This window comes from Myotis lucifugus, unplaced genomic scaffold (genome assembly GCF_000147115.1).
Source record: "Myotis lucifugus unplaced genomic scaffold, Myoluc2.0 scaffold_151, whole genome shotgun sequence".
NCBI classification, from domain to species: domain Eukaryota; kingdom Metazoa; phylum Chordata; class Mammalia; order Chiroptera; family Vespertilionidae; genus Myotis; species Myotis lucifugus.
In genome coordinates this window covers 890,826-907,642 of record NW_005871199.1, presented here as the reverse complement: position 1 = coordinate 907,642, position 16,817 = coordinate 890,826, and the positions used below count along the sequence as shown (strand labels likewise).

The 16,817-nt window shown below is 45.1% G+C and overlaps 3 protein-coding genes and 1 non-coding gene across 4 annotated transcripts in view; 3 read left to right on the top strand and 1 right to left on the bottom strand.

Moving 5' to 3' along the window:
* The first annotated feature begins 413 nt into the window (after positions 1–413).
* Positions 414–2,408, top strand: SNAPIN (SNAP associated protein). Its single transcript, XM_006095145.2, has 4 exons — positions 414–635; positions 891–937; positions 1,182–1,300; positions 1,819–2,408. Exons 1-4 carry the CDS (start codon positions 490–492, stop codon positions 1,918–1,920), a joined length of 414 nt encoding a protein of 137 aa, XP_006095207.1. The 5' UTR covers positions 414–489; the 3' UTR covers positions 1,921–2,408.
* A 177-nt stretch (positions 2,409–2,585) lies between these two features.
* On the bottom strand, positions 2,586–9,543 carry ILF2 (interleukin enhancer binding factor 2). The gene is made up of 14 exons (XM_006095144.3): positions 9,427–9,543; positions 8,714–8,773; positions 8,492–8,534; positions 7,555–7,659; positions 6,489–6,566; positions 6,048–6,150; positions 5,880–5,945; positions 5,446–5,562; positions 4,477–4,555; positions 4,134–4,221; positions 3,742–3,803; positions 3,550–3,664; positions 3,237–3,327; positions 2,586–3,086 (listed from the first exon to the last, which is right to left on the bottom strand). The coding sequence occupies exons 1-14, from the start codon at positions 9,429–9,431 to the stop codon at positions 2,926–2,928; spliced, it is 1,173 nt and encodes a 390-aa protein (XP_006095206.1). The 5' UTR covers positions 9,432–9,543; the 3' UTR covers positions 2,586–2,925.
* A 199-nt stretch (positions 9,544–9,742) lies between these two features.
* On the top strand, positions 9,743–9,814 carry TRNAM-CAU. The gene has a single exon. It is a non-coding gene; the product is annotated as a tRNA-Met (tRNA).
* Positions 9,815–14,738: 4,924 nt separating this feature from the next.
* Positions 14,739–16,817, top strand: part of NPR1 (natriuretic peptide receptor 1) — a 15,014-nt gene continuing 12,935 nt past the window's right edge. The window contains exon 1 of the mRNA XM_023759308.1: positions 14,739–14,760. Within this exon, the coding sequence (XP_023615076.1) occupies positions 14,739–14,760 (22 nt within the window). The remainder of the gene's footprint in view (positions 14,761–16,817) is intronic.

Below are 16,817 nucleotides of genomic sequence, written 5' to 3'. Positions count from 1 at the left end.
GAGGATTTTTTTTTTTAAGTGGACTCGTAAATTTAGAAATATAAAACTATACTATGAATGTAACCTGGTTTTCTCATAAATTAGGCTAGGAAGACTATGGCCAACTAGGGACTTAAGAATTAATTTTTCAATAAAAATAAAATAAAAAAGATATTAAGGAAAATAAAAAATAATAATAAAAAAAAGAATTTATTTTTCACCTTTGGAGAAAACAAAAAGTATCCGTCTCCCAAAATTATTCCTTCCCCAGCTACTGAAGTCTGGAGATTTTGAAAACCCGCCCCTTCAAGGCCCATAAAGAACTACAACTCCCGGAGCATCAAACGCCCCGGCCTCCTCCCCGCCCTGCCGGCTCCAGGGACTCCATTTCCCAGAAGTCCCGGGGGCTGAGCGGGGGCCCGCATGACTCGGGCGCCCCCGCGCGGCGCACTTCGGCGGGGCTTCGGTTCCCGGCGGCCCTCGCGGCAGGTTCCGGGATAAGGGTAGTTCATGATGGCGGGGGCTGGTTCCGCCACTGTGTCCGGGGCAGGGACGCCGGTGGCGGGGCCCGCAGGCCGCGACATCTTCGCCGAGGGGCTCCTCGAGTTTCTGCGACCGGCTGTGCAGCAGCTCGACTCTCACGTCCACGCCGTCAGGTGCCCGAGAGGGGAGCTTGGGCGGGGCCTCGCGCTCAGTGTTTTGTGTGGGGCGGGGCCAAGAAAGGGCGGAGTCCAGAGGGGTTGCTGCCGGGGTTCTGATGGGGCTGAGAATATGCGGAGGCGGCAGAACGGCCGGGGGTGGGGGTGGGGGTGGGCGTGCGGCCGGCTGCTCGCAGCCCTTGGGAAATGCGCGGGGGAACAGGTGTCTTGAGTCCCGTTGATTGACCCTGCAGGTCTTGCATTTCTTTGCAGAGAGAGCCAGGTAGAGCTGCGGGAACAAATCGACAACCTGGCTACCGGTGAGTAAGCATCCCTGCGTATTCGGAATCCTTCAGCTGGCTTTCCGAACCTTATGTTTTGCCAAAGTCCGTCCCCTGGGCTGAGTTTCTGTCACTTCCTCGCAGCATGGCAACGCTGCCTCAGATTCCATTAAGTTTCTAGTGACTGTGGTCCTTGTGGTGCAAGAGTGTTTTCCGACCTACTTTGCCAAAAAACAAGACATGAGCCAGCAGGTATTAGTTGCACCTTACATTACACCCACAGAGCTGTGCCGTATCAATGAGGATCAGAAAGTGGCCCTGGATCTCGACCCCTATGTAAAGAAGCTCCTTAACGCCCGGCGACGAGTTGTCTTGGTCAATAACATTCTGCAGAACGCCCAGGTAAAAGAATTTCCTGCCAGCAGTGACTCTTTGCTCTGCTTTGTAAGTTCTCAGTGTGGATCTCCACTTTTCAAGGGATGTCTCCCGTCTCCAACTCAACGAGTCATTTTTCAAGTCTTTGGGGAAAGGGAGTCGTCAACTAAATTAGTGTCTAGAACTGTTTATGCTTTTTTATTTCTTTAAATATTTTTATTGATTTCAGAGAGGGCGAGGGATAGAAACATCGATGAGAATCATCGATTGCACCCCAGTGGAGATGGAGCCCACAACCTGAGTATTTGCCCTGACTGGGAATCGAGCCATGACCTCCTGGCTCATAGGTCGACGCTCAACCACTGAGCCACACCAGCCAGGCTAGAACTGTTTCTTCTCACTGCCCAGTGGCTCTTATTTACATTCTTATATACCTTAGGAGACCTACATTGAGATGGAGCAAGCCTAAGATATTTTACATGCCCGGTAACAGTGAGCTCTAAAGCCTTTCACAGAGCAGTTAAGATTACAAATTTGTCTTATAGGAGCGGCTGAGGCGGCTAAACCACAGTGTTGCCAAGGAAACAGCCCGAAGGAGGGCAATGCTGGATTCAGGAGTTTACCCCCCTGGCTCCCCAAGCAAGTAACAGAAGATGGGCCTCAGAATAGCCCAAGTACTATTCCCACCTGCCTCATTTCCTTCAGGACACCCTATTAACCCTGGGACATCAAGGCAATCCTATGGATTGTTTGAAGCACTTAACAGCTTGTACCCATTTATGTGGGGGTCCACGGAAATCTGTTCAGCAGGACTCGGGATCCCAAAGGATTTATTCCAGTTCTTCCTTCCAAGAATGAGCTGAGACCTCTACATTTTTTAAAGGTACATACTCAAGTTTCACCTCTACTTTCAAATCTAGTTAACCAGGGAGGGGCTTCTTGTTACATGGCTGGCAAAGTTGGTAGTTGTTGGGGCTTGGGCAGCACACCCTCTACCTGTGACTTCCCATTTTCCTGTTTATGCTTAGGATTTGGAGAGGGCAGGCAGTCACCCATCCACCCTGTTGTACATTTCACTGGCTTGAACACAGTAGTCTTACTGGAACCATTTAATTCAATAAATGCTTAAACAATACTCGTTTACTTTGGTATATGGAAAGGTTCCAAGGATCTTTGTACTTTAATAAATTCAAATACAGCTTCAAATTGTGATCTAGCGTTCACAATGAAAATACTCGAGTAGCATTTTCAATGAAGAGTACAGAAAGCAAAAAGGGTGGCCACATACCACAGAAATACAAGACCAAGAAAGAGCCCTAGTAGGAAGTACTTTATTTTTCTTAGAAAAAAAAAAATTTCCAGGCATGAACAGTTGACATTTCAACAACAAAGTACTGGTTGAGAGGTTTCAAGGAGCTGGGGATTCTACAATATCATGAAGAAAAGTTGGTAACCTGCTTCACTAGAGATGGGAGACTTCTGGCTACTAAGTCAACATAAGAATTCAGCGGGATGACATTTCCTTCCGTGGTTTATTTTTATTTTCTTTCCTGTCTCCCCCAGCCCTCAGAAATGCCACCATATAGAGCCCAGTAGCAGTTAGCTCAGGCTCCAATCTTCCCCTTGGGTAAGAAAGGGTGGAGAGAAGGGAGTCACTCCTGAGTCTCCATGCTTTCCTCCTCCTCTCCTTGAGGTGGTTCTTCTGTATTCTCCTCCTCTTCCTCCCCTTCCTTCTTCTCTGGTGGCTTCTCATAAGCCTTTTCTGAAGGTGTCACTATCACTCCATCCCAGGTAGATATTTCAGAAGCAAGATCTAGAAGAGAAAAAAGGTGTGATTTCAGACAAGTAGCCCAGCATACGAGTCATGATCTACACAGTGGAAGTATTAAGACATCTGAGTAGTGTAGAGTTTCTCTGTAGACCACAGAATACCCTAAAGAACCTCCAACCCAGGATCACTCACAGCTGGCATCACCCTCCTGACCAAGGATCTTCCTAAAGCCACCATGTGAGAGGATTCGGACCAGAGTCTGAGCTGTGTAGCAGACCATGTCCTGAAGGAGAGCAAAGTGAGGATAAATAAGCAAATATAATCAAAACACCTTGTTTGACTAACATTCTCATGAAAACAGAGATGATGATAACGTTTCAATTTCAAGCCTAAAGTATATGAGAACCCCCATATCTTGACCCCTAAAGACCACATTCCCTTTGCCTTCAGACCCAGGAGTATTCAAGAATGGCGCCCAACAGACCATTCAGAGCTGTCCCAATACCTGCTGTTCCAAAGTCATGACCGTGTGTACTCTGAAGTTGCCACTCTCACAGGGGTCTGTGATACCCATTGACCCTGGCAAGAACAGTCCTGCAGCCAGAATCTGCAAGCAACGCCTGAAACACAGGGAGGTGTTAAAAGAGCAAAAAAGACAGTTTACTTCCAGTCCCAAACCCAGAGAAGCATGCTGTACCTGTATGCCACATTGAGGGCCAAAGGCTGTCTGGTGGGGTTGTTCATCACGGCATAGTGCCCCTGGAAAAGAATAAATCTGGTAGGTGTGCCATAAAACAAACTACAACTTTAAGCTATCATGAGGAAAATTGGTTATGAAGGCCAAGTCAACATGTTCATGTTCAGTGACTGCTCATCTACTCTGTCCTTTCCGTTATTACATTAGTGAAATGACAGCAATAATAAAAAAGACAAAGGGGCATTAATAACGACTTTTTTAATTACTCTAAAAAAATCTTTATTGGATTACTTGTCCAGCAATGAAATTTTCTTAAGCTTCACCAAACTTCACCAAACTTCAGATTCAGAGTATTAGATAGGGAAGATCAGGAACAACTGCTCTTTACTTACGAGTAGGTCAAGGATCCAGGGTGTGAGGGGCTCAAAGCCAGGAAAACGAATCCTCAGGTCCTTCAGAAGTCTGATGAGAACTTTAACTCTAAAGGTAGGAGGGACCCAGGGATTAAAAGTAATGACCATGCACTCCCACACCCGAGGTACACAGCTAAAGCCATTTCCAGAACTACACATTCTCTCCTTTCAATTTCAATTTGAATTTTGCTTAACATAAAATTCAGAATCCAGACAGAAGGTTGGAGCCACAAAAGTTCTGTCGGAGGAAGTACAGCAGTGTCCTGTACTGCAGTTAGAAGGGCTAGGTTATCTAAGCTCAGACAGTGAGGAGGGAACTCACGTGGACTGAGAAGCATTTTCTTCAAACCAGCGAGCATGTCGGATGGCTGCTAAGGCACTCTGCAACACCTTGATGTCCACTAGAAGCATGACAGGCCAAGATGAAACATTCCTATCATTAAGCAAGCAATTCAACCCCACCACCACAGTTCAGTAACTTGGAAGGACGACAGGATAATGTAATTCCTAAACCACACCATGTTTGCCCTGGCCGGGTGGCTCGGTTAATTGGAGCATCATCCCATGCACCAAAAGGTTGTGGGTTTGCCCTGGCCACATAGCTCAGTTGGTTAGAGTGTCACCCCAATACATCAAGGTTGAGGGTTTGATTCCCCGGTCAGGGCACACACAAAAATCAACCAATGAATGCATAAATAAGTAGGACAACAAATAGATGTTTCTCTCTCTCTAAAATCAGTAAATAATTTTTTTAAAAGGGTTCGACTCCCAGACCAGGCACATACCTACATTGCAGGTTTAATTCCCTGTCAGGGTACATACAGAAGGCAACCAATCAATGTTTCACTCCCCCTTTTCCTCTCTCACTAAAAAATCAATAAAAATACATGTCCTGGGTGAGGATTCAAAAATAGTAATGAAAATTAATAAACCACTCTGTTTCTCAGATCAGCAAATCACTTGTCCAAAACTCACTACTTTTCCCCTAGACCAAATCTAGAAGCATACAAGATCCACAACGTTTTCCAAAAGCCTAACCCAACTCCGTAAGTATTTCCGTAGTTCTTAGCCCTCAAACTGCTTTCCTGGTCATCCTATATTTGACAGTTTCACTAGCAAGTTGGTAAGCCTGTCTCCAAATTACAGATGGAGAAAACAAAGTTTGGGAGTAAACTTAGGTTGCAGAAGGTTTTATGTGGAATAGCAACAAGCTCAGTAAACTCAACAGCAACTGTATACCATCTTTTGAATTTCCTCCAAATTTCCCAGCAATGGAAAAAAAAGGACTAACAATGGAGTTCTGGATCCAGTTTTCGGAGATTGGGTGGCACTGTTGTAATGAGAATCTTCACTGTAGCATCAGAAGAACTGATCTCAAAGCCAGTTTCATTGGTCAGCATGGTCAAAACTAAAAGAAAAGAAAAAATTCAAAAGTTCTAACTCTCAGATTTCCATTAGTGAATTGATAGGTTTTCAAAAGCAGCAAGAGTCCAGAATGAGGATTTAGAATACAGAGTTTTGAAAGTAAAGATCATGTCAACAAAAATAAAAAAAAAGTAAAGGAGATCAACAGGATTTTGAACAAATGGAGATCTCGCCCACACTTCCCCAACATAAAGCTCTCCATTCACATTTCCTTCTGGCCAGACTTTGTGAACTGTACACTTAGAATGACAGATCTGGCTCTTATGACCACTAAATACGTGTTCAGCAACAAACTCAAACCTTCAGAAGGATCCTGTGCTCTTAGGCTTTCCACGACTTTGTTCCCTAGGGCAGCAACAGCTTCCACTAAAATGAGAGAAAAGGAGAGAAATTTGGGCTTTAAAGATCCCTATGCCTCAAATCCAACCGCTATGTTCTGTTTCCATAGCCAGAAAGAGGTATACTCACACGTTGGCAAAATCTTTAGGATTACCACCAGGTCAGCCACATTATGTCCTGTAGTCATTGTTCCCTTTTTATATGATCCAACCTGTCGCACTTCTTCAATTTGCTGTTGGAAAAAAGGATTTCGGAGAGAAAGGAAAAAAAGTGAAAAGACTGCCTAGTTCCTCTCAGAGCTCAGTTACAACACAGCTGCTTATTACCCAGATTTGGAAGCTGCACAGGTCAAATCATATCCCAAAACCTTTAAGAAAAGCCTGATACATCTTGGCTAGCTGAAAACAATAATACAAGTCTTGTCCCAAGATCAGTACCACAAAGGAATTCCATTGTAATTTCCCATGTAGGCATGGCTTTGATGGAAGAATTAAAAAAAAAACAGGAGCCAATGTAATTCCCACACGACCGAGGCTGCCCTTTTCCAGGACTAAGTCATCAAAAACTCACCACTTCAAATGTCCCTGGAGCCACAATCAAATTGTCAATCACATTGTTTATTTTTGTCACCAGAGAAAGGATAGAGGCCTGAAAAACAGCAGGAAACAAAAACAACCTAAGGTGAAAAATTATAAGAAACTTCTCAGTTTGAATTATTTCCCCCTAATCCCTTCCATACAAGCTGAATCAATACCAATATAGGGCTTTGAAAACACTGACCCATCTGGTCTTGAATACGCTAGAAGAAAACTTTTATCTCAAAGATAGATTCTCCAATAAAAATATGAACACATATGCAATCTGGCACTCTTCCTCCACCCACCATGAGAAATAAGGAGAACAATTTTAGAGTAGTCCATTTTGCTAGTTTTGTTTTCCATGGTTTCAGTTACCTGCAGTCAACTGTGTTAGGGAAATATTAAATGGAAAATTCCAGAAATAAACAATTCATAAGTTTTAAATTGTGCACCATCCCCCTCAGGACATGAACCACCCTTTTGTCTAGTGTATCCATGCTGTACATGCTACCTGCCCATAGCCCTGTCTGTTATCAGATCAACTGTTGAGGTGTCACCGTGCTTCAGTTCAAGTAACCCTTCTAGTAAGCTGCCTGAGGCTATGCCAGAGCCTGTGTCATTCACCTCACTTCATCATGTAGGTATAGGATCGTATCATCCACATTATCACATGAAAGACAGTGAGCACAGTACAGCAAGACATTTTGAGAGACCATATTCACAAAACTTACTACAGTATATTATTATAATTGTTCTATTTTAGAAGTTATAGTTATTGCTGTTAAGCTCTTACTGTGTCTAATTTGTAAATTAAACTTTACCACAGGTACGTATGTATAGGAAAAAAGTATATACAAGGCTCAGTACTATCCACAGTTTCAGGCAAACAGTGAGGGTCTCAGAACATACACCCCATGTACAAGGCTGGGGGTGGAGGGAGAAGGAGGCTAATATAAACCTGTGAAGTTCAGGCTCTGATAACAGTAACCTCACCAGTAGTTACTCACTTCTCTAGCTTTCTCAGAGAAATCACAGGGAAAAAAGCCAAAAGAATATACCTGTTCAGCAGAATTAGGAGCAAGGTCCTGATTTCTTTTCAGCAATGCCTCACTGAAGGAAGATTCATCAGGTGCTGGCTTAACCCGAGGGAAGGCCATTTCACACTAAACCAAAAATAAACAACTATTTAATATTTATCAAAATAATAAACAGCCCTGGCTGGTTTGGCTCAGCGGACAGAGCACTGGCCTGCAGACTGAAGGGTCCCGGGTTCAATTCCAGTCAAGGGCACATGCCCCCGTTGCGGGCTTGATCCCCAGTAGAGGGTGTGCAGGAGACAGCCGATCATTGATTCTCTCCCATCATTGATGTTTCTACCTCTCCCTCTCCCTTCCTCTCTCTGAAATCAATTATATTTTTAAGTTCTTTATTGTTTAAAAGTATTACATAAGTCTCCTTTTCCCCCTTTACCTCTCCCCGGCTGCTCCCACCCCCCAGCACATGCCCTCACCAACCAGTTATGCTCATATGCATGCATACAAGCCCCTCAATAAAAAAATATTTAAAAATAATATACAGGGGAGATTACATTTCTGTTGCTACAACAGAAAAAATTGAAAACAAAAAATCTTACAACACTTGTTTTTACTCCTTAAGATGTCCAAACAAGGATACAAACTGGAAGAAACAGCCATAACTTAAGCTCTTGCCACCTTTACGTTAACAGATAAGCCAGAGATACAATAACTATTCAGAACAAAGATTACAAACATGTTACTGCCCATAGTAGCCAAGGAATTAGCTTGCCTACCCAGCTTATACTGTTTTTGTATGTAAAGCAACATGCAGCTGATTCAAAACCCCAACTCTATTCCCTAATCCCCCTTCCTCCTGCAACCACCATTTTAACAGGGAGATGCTGGGCTCCAGGAAACGGCAAGTGAAAAGTGGGCAGGCCCCATGTCTGTCACCGGGGAGCAGGGCAGTGGTACTCACCAAGTAGAAATCAAACGGGATGTGGGGCACAAAGGGCCTGAACCTAAAGCAAGAGAAACAGTCCAAATTACTGACTACCGAAGATAAAGTCGCTTAGCAGGAGAGCATGTGGCTTCTGAACCACAGCTGCATCTCACAAAGGCGGGTGCCAGGAGTCCACCCCAGGCTCTTACTGGGGTGAGGACATGGGAACGAAGCAGCGCAGAGAAGCCGGACACTCACCCTCCTCCCGGGCCTCCTCGGGAACCAAAGCGCCCGCCACGACCTCGGCCTCTGTCGCCCCTGGAAACGCATAAAACAAAGAGACTTCAACTCGTTTCCCCACCAGCTGGCCTATCATTTCAAGCTTGCCGACCTCCATCTCCGCACTTTCCTGTGGAAACTAAGCATCCCCGTTCCCACGGGGATTCCTCCCCATTTCAAAAGCCCAACCTCACCCTGACCTCCTCGATCCGGAGACGTTCATCACAGCCCACACCAGATAACGACGGGCCCCCCGCTGAGCCCCTCCAAGGAACACCCATCATCCCCTGACACGCGAACGCTGCCCCCAGAGACTAAAGGCTCTTCTTTCTTCATCGGGAGAATGGACCATCTCCCGGGCACATCTGGTCAAGCACTTGGAGGATGAATGAGGCCGCGTTCAAGCCTCCTCGGGCCACATGGGGAGACGAGAGGGGTGTTCCTCCGGGAATCCGAGGACCCCCCTCACCTGAACCCCCAGAAACCGGGCTGTGGAACCCTCCACCCAGGCCCGGGTTTCCCCGCCTCCGCGGCCTCCGATCGCCCCCACTCGCCCAGACCCGGAGTTCTCCGCTTTCAGGGCAGCCCCCCGGCACGTGGTCCTTTCCAGCCCCCGGACTCCTCCCGGCCCACCTCCCCAGCGATTTCGGCCACATACCCCCCACCTTTCCAGACCCCCTCCGTGTCCTCACCTCATGGCGCCCTAGATCCTGAACAATGGAAGCCACACCAACCGCCCCTCTCCTCCGAGCTGCCACCAGGCGCAGAGGCGGCGTGCCGGTATGCCAACAAGCCACGGCGCGATTGGCTCCCGCCTCGCCCCTCCGCTTATGCCTATTGGTTGACCGTAGAAAACGGGCTTGTAAACCAATTAAAAATCCCTGCTGCGTCAGGAACTAGCCAATCAGAATAGACTAGACAGTAATGACGAATTTTTTTTTTTTTTACTAGGACAGAGATTACGTAGGAAGCTTTCTATAGGAATCAGGAGACGCTTACAACCACGGCAGCAGAGTGGCGCAGCGGAAGCGTGCTGGGCCCATAACCCAGAGGTCGATGGATCGAAACCATCCTCTGCTAGCAGGACTTTTTTCTTTTTTTTTTCCCCCTTCATTAGAATAAAAGAGAATTTTAAGAATTTTATTTTCAGTAAAAGTAAACGCCATCCTTCTACTTTTTCCTCCCTCAAAAAGTGCAATCTTTTTAGCAAGTGAAATGAGAGAATAGGAAGGGACATTAAGCAGCAATGGACACTACTCAGAAGAAGCGGCTCTGAGAAAAGGAGGCGTGTGTGGATTGAATCAGAGGGGGGAAAGCACTGATGGTGAGGGACTAGAAGGGAAACTGAGGCTGCTTCGGAAAGAGATTTCAGAGAAAGCGAGCAAGGGAAGAAGCAAGGAGAGAAGGACCCGGCCCATCCCCGTGGCAGTTTCCCCGCACTTCTTTTCTTTCCTCACTCCACAAACTGGCGGATTTTACCCTTACGCGAGGTTTCACCAGTTACAGATACCGATATGCTGTATTTGCGTTTAAATCAATCAGATTACTACGTGCTTTGCCCCTCCTGTAATACATTTTCTCCCCTGCTTGCCTCCTTTTGTATTGATTACTGTTTATTATTCCCTCCCCGCCTTTGTTCATTGAAAGTTACTCTTCTTCTGTTATATTGGCTACCCTAAAAATTACAACATGCATCCTTGACTTATGTAATACTTTTTTACTTTTCTCGTAAAAAATGCAGGAATAATTAATCATCACTCCCTCCAGAATTATATGCTATTGCTGTTGTCGTAATTCTTTTAAATACTTTATTGATATGTGATTTAGTACAACAAATGCACAGATCTTAAGCCCACAGCTCGATTATTTTTGAGTAATATATTCCGTCTATAGAACCAACTGAGGTGATGTTTTTATCACCTCAGTTTGCTCATACCCCTTTGCCCTGCCACTAGAGGCAATCTCTCTTCTGATTTCTGTGATCATAGATTAGTTTTGTCTGTTCTTGAACTTCAAATAAATGGACTCGCGCTGTATGTACTCTTTTTTTGTCCCAGCTCCAGTTTTTGCATTTATCAGTAATTTGTCCCTTTTTATTTGAGTAGCATTCCATTGAATAATTATACCACAGTTTGTCCTTTCTCCTTTTTTAAAATATATTTTTATTGATTATAGAGAGAGAGGAAGGGAGTGGGATAGAGAAATAGAAACACTGATCAACCGCCTCCTACAGGCCCCCCACTGTAGATCAAGCCCACAACCTGGGCACATGCCCTGACTGGACACACAGGTGACCTCTTGGTGAATGGGTTGATGCTCAACCACTGAGCCACATAGGAGTGTATATCTGTCCTTTCTCCTTTTGATGAATTCAGGAGCTCTAACCAACTGAGTCACAGACAAACACATTTGGGTTGCCATTATAAATAAAACTGCTATGGACATTTTTTTTTTTTTTTTTGCAAAATTCTTGTAGTCAGATGCATTCACTTCTCTTGGGTAGGTGTAGGTATATATGTTCACACAATTTAATTATCTATATATTTTCAGTCCCACAAGACATTCATGTTTATTAATTAAATTAGTGGTCATTTAGATTTACCATTTTTTAAACTTTATTTTTATTGTTGACTAAATTTACAATTTTTTAATTTTTTATTGATGAGAAAGAGAGAGATTTATTGTTCCACCCATTCATGCACCCAGCCAGGTGCTGCGCTCTTGATTGCTTCCTGCAACTCCAATCACTCACCTGGAATAACATTCCTCCTGCTTGAGAATTAGCGTCCCTCTGCTGGTCGCTTTCTTGGTTTTGGTTTGTATGAATACATCTTTATTTCACATGTGTTTTCGAAGGACATTTTTTTCTGGGTATGGCTTCCTAGTTGGGAGTTATTTTCTTTCAGCACATTTACAATGTTATTTTACTGTCTATGGCTTCCCCCCTTTTTTTTCTTACAGTAAAGGTGGGAATTTATTGAAGAACAAGTACAGACTCCCACGTGGGGAGAGGGAAAGAGTCCCACTGAGTCCCTTTTCCCTACAGTTTATAAAGGTTGCAGATCTTTGTGCCTTGATACCCCCTCTGATTGGCCACTGTTCCCTTAGATTGGTTACTACAGCAACTCCTGAGCTTAAGCCTCACGTGAAGTTCCCTCCTTCTTCCTATGGCTTCCCTTTTTACTGTAAAAAAAAAAGTTGTCAATCTAATGTTTTTTCTTTTGAAGGCAATTAATACTCTTTTTTATATTTTATTTTATTTCCACTTTTTTATGTTTTAAAGATTTTATTTTTTATTTAATTTCCTGCAGTTTCATTCTGATGGGTTTAGATATGGATTTTTAAAATCCTATTTGAGGTTTGTTGCACTTGGAATTTGTGGCTTAATGTATTTCATCTACTTTTTAAGATTCTCAGCCATAATCTCTTCACATATTGTTTCTATCCTATTATTTCCCTCTGTCTGGGCTCCACATAAAGGTGTGTCAGACTTTCTCACAGTATCCTCTATGTCTCTAACCTTCTCTTAGGTTTTTCATCCCTTTTATTGTCATTATGAGAGAGAAAAAAACATAGATTTGTTGTTCCACTCATGGCTGATTTCGTCTTTGTATGTGCCCTGACCAGGATGGAGCCTGCAACCTGCCACAACCTGGGCATATCTTGGCATACTGGGAAGTCACTCTAATCAACTGAACTACTCAGCCAGGGCTTTCTTCTGTTCTTTCTTTTGAATCATTTATTTGATTCTCAGTGTAGTGTAACTTGCTGTTATACCCATCAATTGGTTCTTAATTTTGGTTTTTGAATATTTTGGGTCTAGTTTACCCTACTCTTAGGTTTTCCCCTAAGAGTGCTGCCTTCCAGGATCCTAACCCAAAACAGGATTCTCACCTTTGGGGACATTTGGATTCCAATTTTGTCTCACTTGCCCCACACAGCCCATTTTCTTCCACCAGTTCCCCGTCAGCAAATGACCTCAAGGTAAAAGCAGTCCCACTGCTGATCTCGACTTTGTTTTTCTGCCCTTTCATGCTCTAACACCAATAATTCCTCACACTTGTACTCGTTCTTGATCTTTTAAAGAATATTTTTATTGATTTTGAGAGAAGGGAAAAGGAAAAATAGGGGGCTAGAGAGAGCGGGGGGGGGGGATATGATGCCTCCTGCACATCCCAGGGGTCCAGCCTCCTGCAACCAGGCATGTACTCTGACTGGAAATTGAACTGACAACCTTTCAGTGCGTGGGACGACTCTCAACTTACTGAGCCACACTGTCCAGGGCTTGATTTTTAAAAGTATTTAATCCAACGTTTTTAGTTGTCTTCAGCTTAGAAATTAGACAAATTATTTAATCAAACATTATTGATGGAGGAGCTCAATTATTAAATTAGGTATCTAGCCCAGTCATTTCTCCTGAACTCCAGTTCCACTAATCCAATGACCTATTGGGCACTTCCATTTAGGTTTCTATAGGCACCTCAGACCTAACAAACTAAAATTGTTAACATCTCCCAAAAACCTGCTTCTTCAGCTTCTCAAAGAATGGTTCAATGTCACCTAGACTTCGGTTATTTGTATATTGTCTTCTCTTCCTGAAGTTTAATTGATTCTACTTACAAAAAATCTCCCTATACTTAAAAATTTATGCATTAAAAATTTAAGAGGGTAAAAAACAAGGAAAAAGAATTAAAAAAAATTTTAAGAGGATAGATCTCATGTCAGTGTTCTTTTTTTCTTTTAATTTTTTACTTATTTTTTTTTTTGCTTAAAAGTTTGGGCTGGGTGTGGTGTCTGCCTTCTGATGGAGGGAGACACAGAACTCAGTGTTCTTAACATACACGAACACAAAAGATACAAGAGCTCTGGCCAGTGTGGCTCAGTTGGTTGGAGGGTTCTCCTGTGCACTGAAGGGTCTTGGGTTCAAGTCCCAGGTAGGGCACATACCCAGGTTGGAGGTTCGATCTCTGGTGGGGAGGCAACCAAGTGATTTCTCTCTGTCTGTAAAATAAAATTTTAAAAAACCCTCAGGTGAGGATTAAAAAAAAAAGACACAAGGAAACTTTTGGAGGGGATAGATATATTCGTTACCTAAATATTGTGGCAATATTTTCACAAGTATATACATATGTCCATACTAATCTAATTGTATACATTAAATATATAGTTTATGGTGTATCAATTATACCTCAACAAAACTGTTTTTTAAAAACCTCCCTAGTAAGAAAGTTGAAGTAATGTTAAGCTATGTCCTTCAAGCAATTTTATATTGTCTATGAACTTTCTGTTCCGTGATCTCTACGACAGTTTGCCTGGTAGTGTATGTGGAGGCTAATATTTCATCAAGGAAACTTTCTACATTCGCCAAACTTTTTAAAATGAAATTTTAAGTGGCTTGCTGCATATCAATAAAAAATTGACACATTAAAACAAACAAACAAAAAAATCACCCTGCTGGGCTGGTGTGGCTAATTGGTTGAGCATCAACCTGGGAATCAAGAGGTCACCAGTTTGATTCCCAGTCAGGGCACATGCCCAGACTGCAGGCTTGATCCCCAGTAGGGGGCGTGCAGGAGGCAACCAATCAATGATGTTTCTCTCTCATCAATGTTTCTATCTCTCTAAACCTCTTCCTGCCTCTTTTTCTAAAAATCAATAAAAACATTTTTTTTAAAAATCACCCTGGTTAGCGTGGCTCAGTTGGTTGAGCTTCATCCAGTGCACTGAAAGGTCGCTGGTTTCAGGTCACATGCCCAGCTTGTGGGTTCAGTAGCTGGTTGGGGTGCATGCGGGAAGCAACCAATTGATGTTTTTCTCTCTCTCCCTTCCTCTCTCTCTCTAAATCAATAAAAACATATAAAAATATTAAATCTCCCAATCTCCTATCTACCTTTTATAGTCTCTGTAGCTCCCCTTATGGGACCAAGACAAGCCTGTCACACAAAAGCTTGCATAAGTTGCCATCTGCTGCCCTTTCTTGCCTCTCCTCCTCATTCATTCCTACATGTACACACCTTACATCACAGGTCAGGGTTGAAAACATAAACTCCTACTGCAGCCAGTAATGCCAATGAGTGAACAGGGTGGAAAAGAACCATCATGAACTAAACATCTCAAGGAGGTCATGGATACTGGTTGCAGCTGATTGATCATGGATAGATGCAGGACATATATTATCAGCTCTCCAATATTTCAAGACAAGTCAGAACACCAAACATTCATGTGCCATCTACTGATTTTTATTATTTATTTTAGAGAAAGAGGGAGGGAGAGGGAGAGAAAGAGGGAAACATCAATGTCAAAAAGAAACATCCAACAGTTGCCTCCTGACCCGGGATTAAACCTGAAACCCAGGAATCGAACCTGAGACTCGCCCTTCAGTGCCTGGGCAGACCCTAGAAGCAAGTGAGTCACACCAGCGATGGCCAATTTTTTAAGTTTGGGCTATTAAATAGAGAGAGAGAAAATGCAGGCCAAACAAAATGTGCCTGCCATCCTAAGTTGGGCTACTGTTTGCTCTAACCATAGAAATATTCAAAATTCTCCTAAAATTCTCTATATAGAAAACGTACTTCAGTTTCTGCTCTCTCTACACAGAATACCTTTCTCATCCTTCTACCCTTGTTGAATTATTTCTCCTTGAAGTTTTTCCTGGTCCCAAGGCAGGCAGAATAGTTTTCATCTGGACCTCTGCTTAATTTATCCATCTCTATATTGTAGTGCTTAACGATATTACGTTATGACTGTCTGTCCCAAATAGAGCTCTTGAGGTACAGACTCTCTACCTACTTCTCTTTTTGCCCTTAGCATCTAGCTGGTGCCTAACCCTTACTAGGTCCCCTGCAACTGTTTGCAAGCCTTGGGTCCTGGCCTGGGCGCCAGGTTGGAGAGCTTGGTGGGCCAATACCGTCAATGACGCCTACTGACCACTAGAGGGCAGACTGACTCTACAGCGGTCCGGTCTAGCCGCCCGGCCGTCAAGTAAGGACTCCCAAACCTTCCCCTCCGCTGGTCACTTCCAACACTAGTTCTCGCCGCCACCACCACGAAACCCATTTTAGCAACTCTTCTCAACACGACACACACAGTTACATTCCCGGAGCGGCCCGGAGGTCACCCCTCTTCCCTCTCCAACCACCCGCACGCTCTCCCTCCTCGGCCTAATAACCCTTTAGGAACTAAAGAGCTAATTCTGCCCTCCCACCTGCCCCTGTTCTCCGCCGATCCCTTTAACGGGGGTGGAGGGGCGTCTTGAAGGGTCTGAGTCATCAGGACCCTGGGGTTCACCTACTTTAACGTCTTTTCCAGAAACCCCTCACCCCTAGACACACACATCGCACACGCACACCTTTTCCTGCCGATATCCCGGACCAGCGCCTCCTTCCTCCCCAGGCGGACCCCGGGTGGAGGGGAGGGCAGAGGCCCCCGGGGGTCCCCACACGCTTCTCCGTTCAGTCCTTCCGCGCGGCCGCCTCTCTGAGCCGGCGGGCGGGCGGGCGTTGGGGGGTCGAGGAGCGGGCAGAGGGTCCGGGGGACAGCGCTCAGGCTCCGGGCGCTGGCGAGCCCACGGCTTGGGGGCGGGGAGGAAGGAGTTAAAGGTCCGGATTGGCTCGGCTGATACCGAGTCTGGGAGGGGAAGAGTCCGGGAGGGAGGGGTAGGAGCTTGGCTCGGGTCCTCCCCTGTCCCCCCCGGACAGCCGGAGACTTGGGCCAGCCGGACGCCTCTCCTGGCAGACGCGCTGGGGCCGCGCTCCCGCACGCACAGCGCGCACTCCCCTTTTTCCTCCCTCGTGCCATCTCCTACCTTCTCCCCTGACCCAGCGAGCGCTTCTCTCTCTCTCTCTCTCTCTCTCTCTCTCTCTCTCTCTCTCTCTCTCACACACACACACACACACACACACAACTAGCTCACTCCGGCCCCCTCCCGCTCGGGCGCCCCTTCGGGCGGCCCTTTATTCGCGGCCAACTGCTTCGCAGCGGCCTTGCCCGCACCTCGCCGTCGGGGCTGTGTCCGGGTCCGCCCTTCCCGCCCGCCCCGGACCCCGGGCGCTCCCGACCGGTGACCGTAACTTAGCCCGCTGGA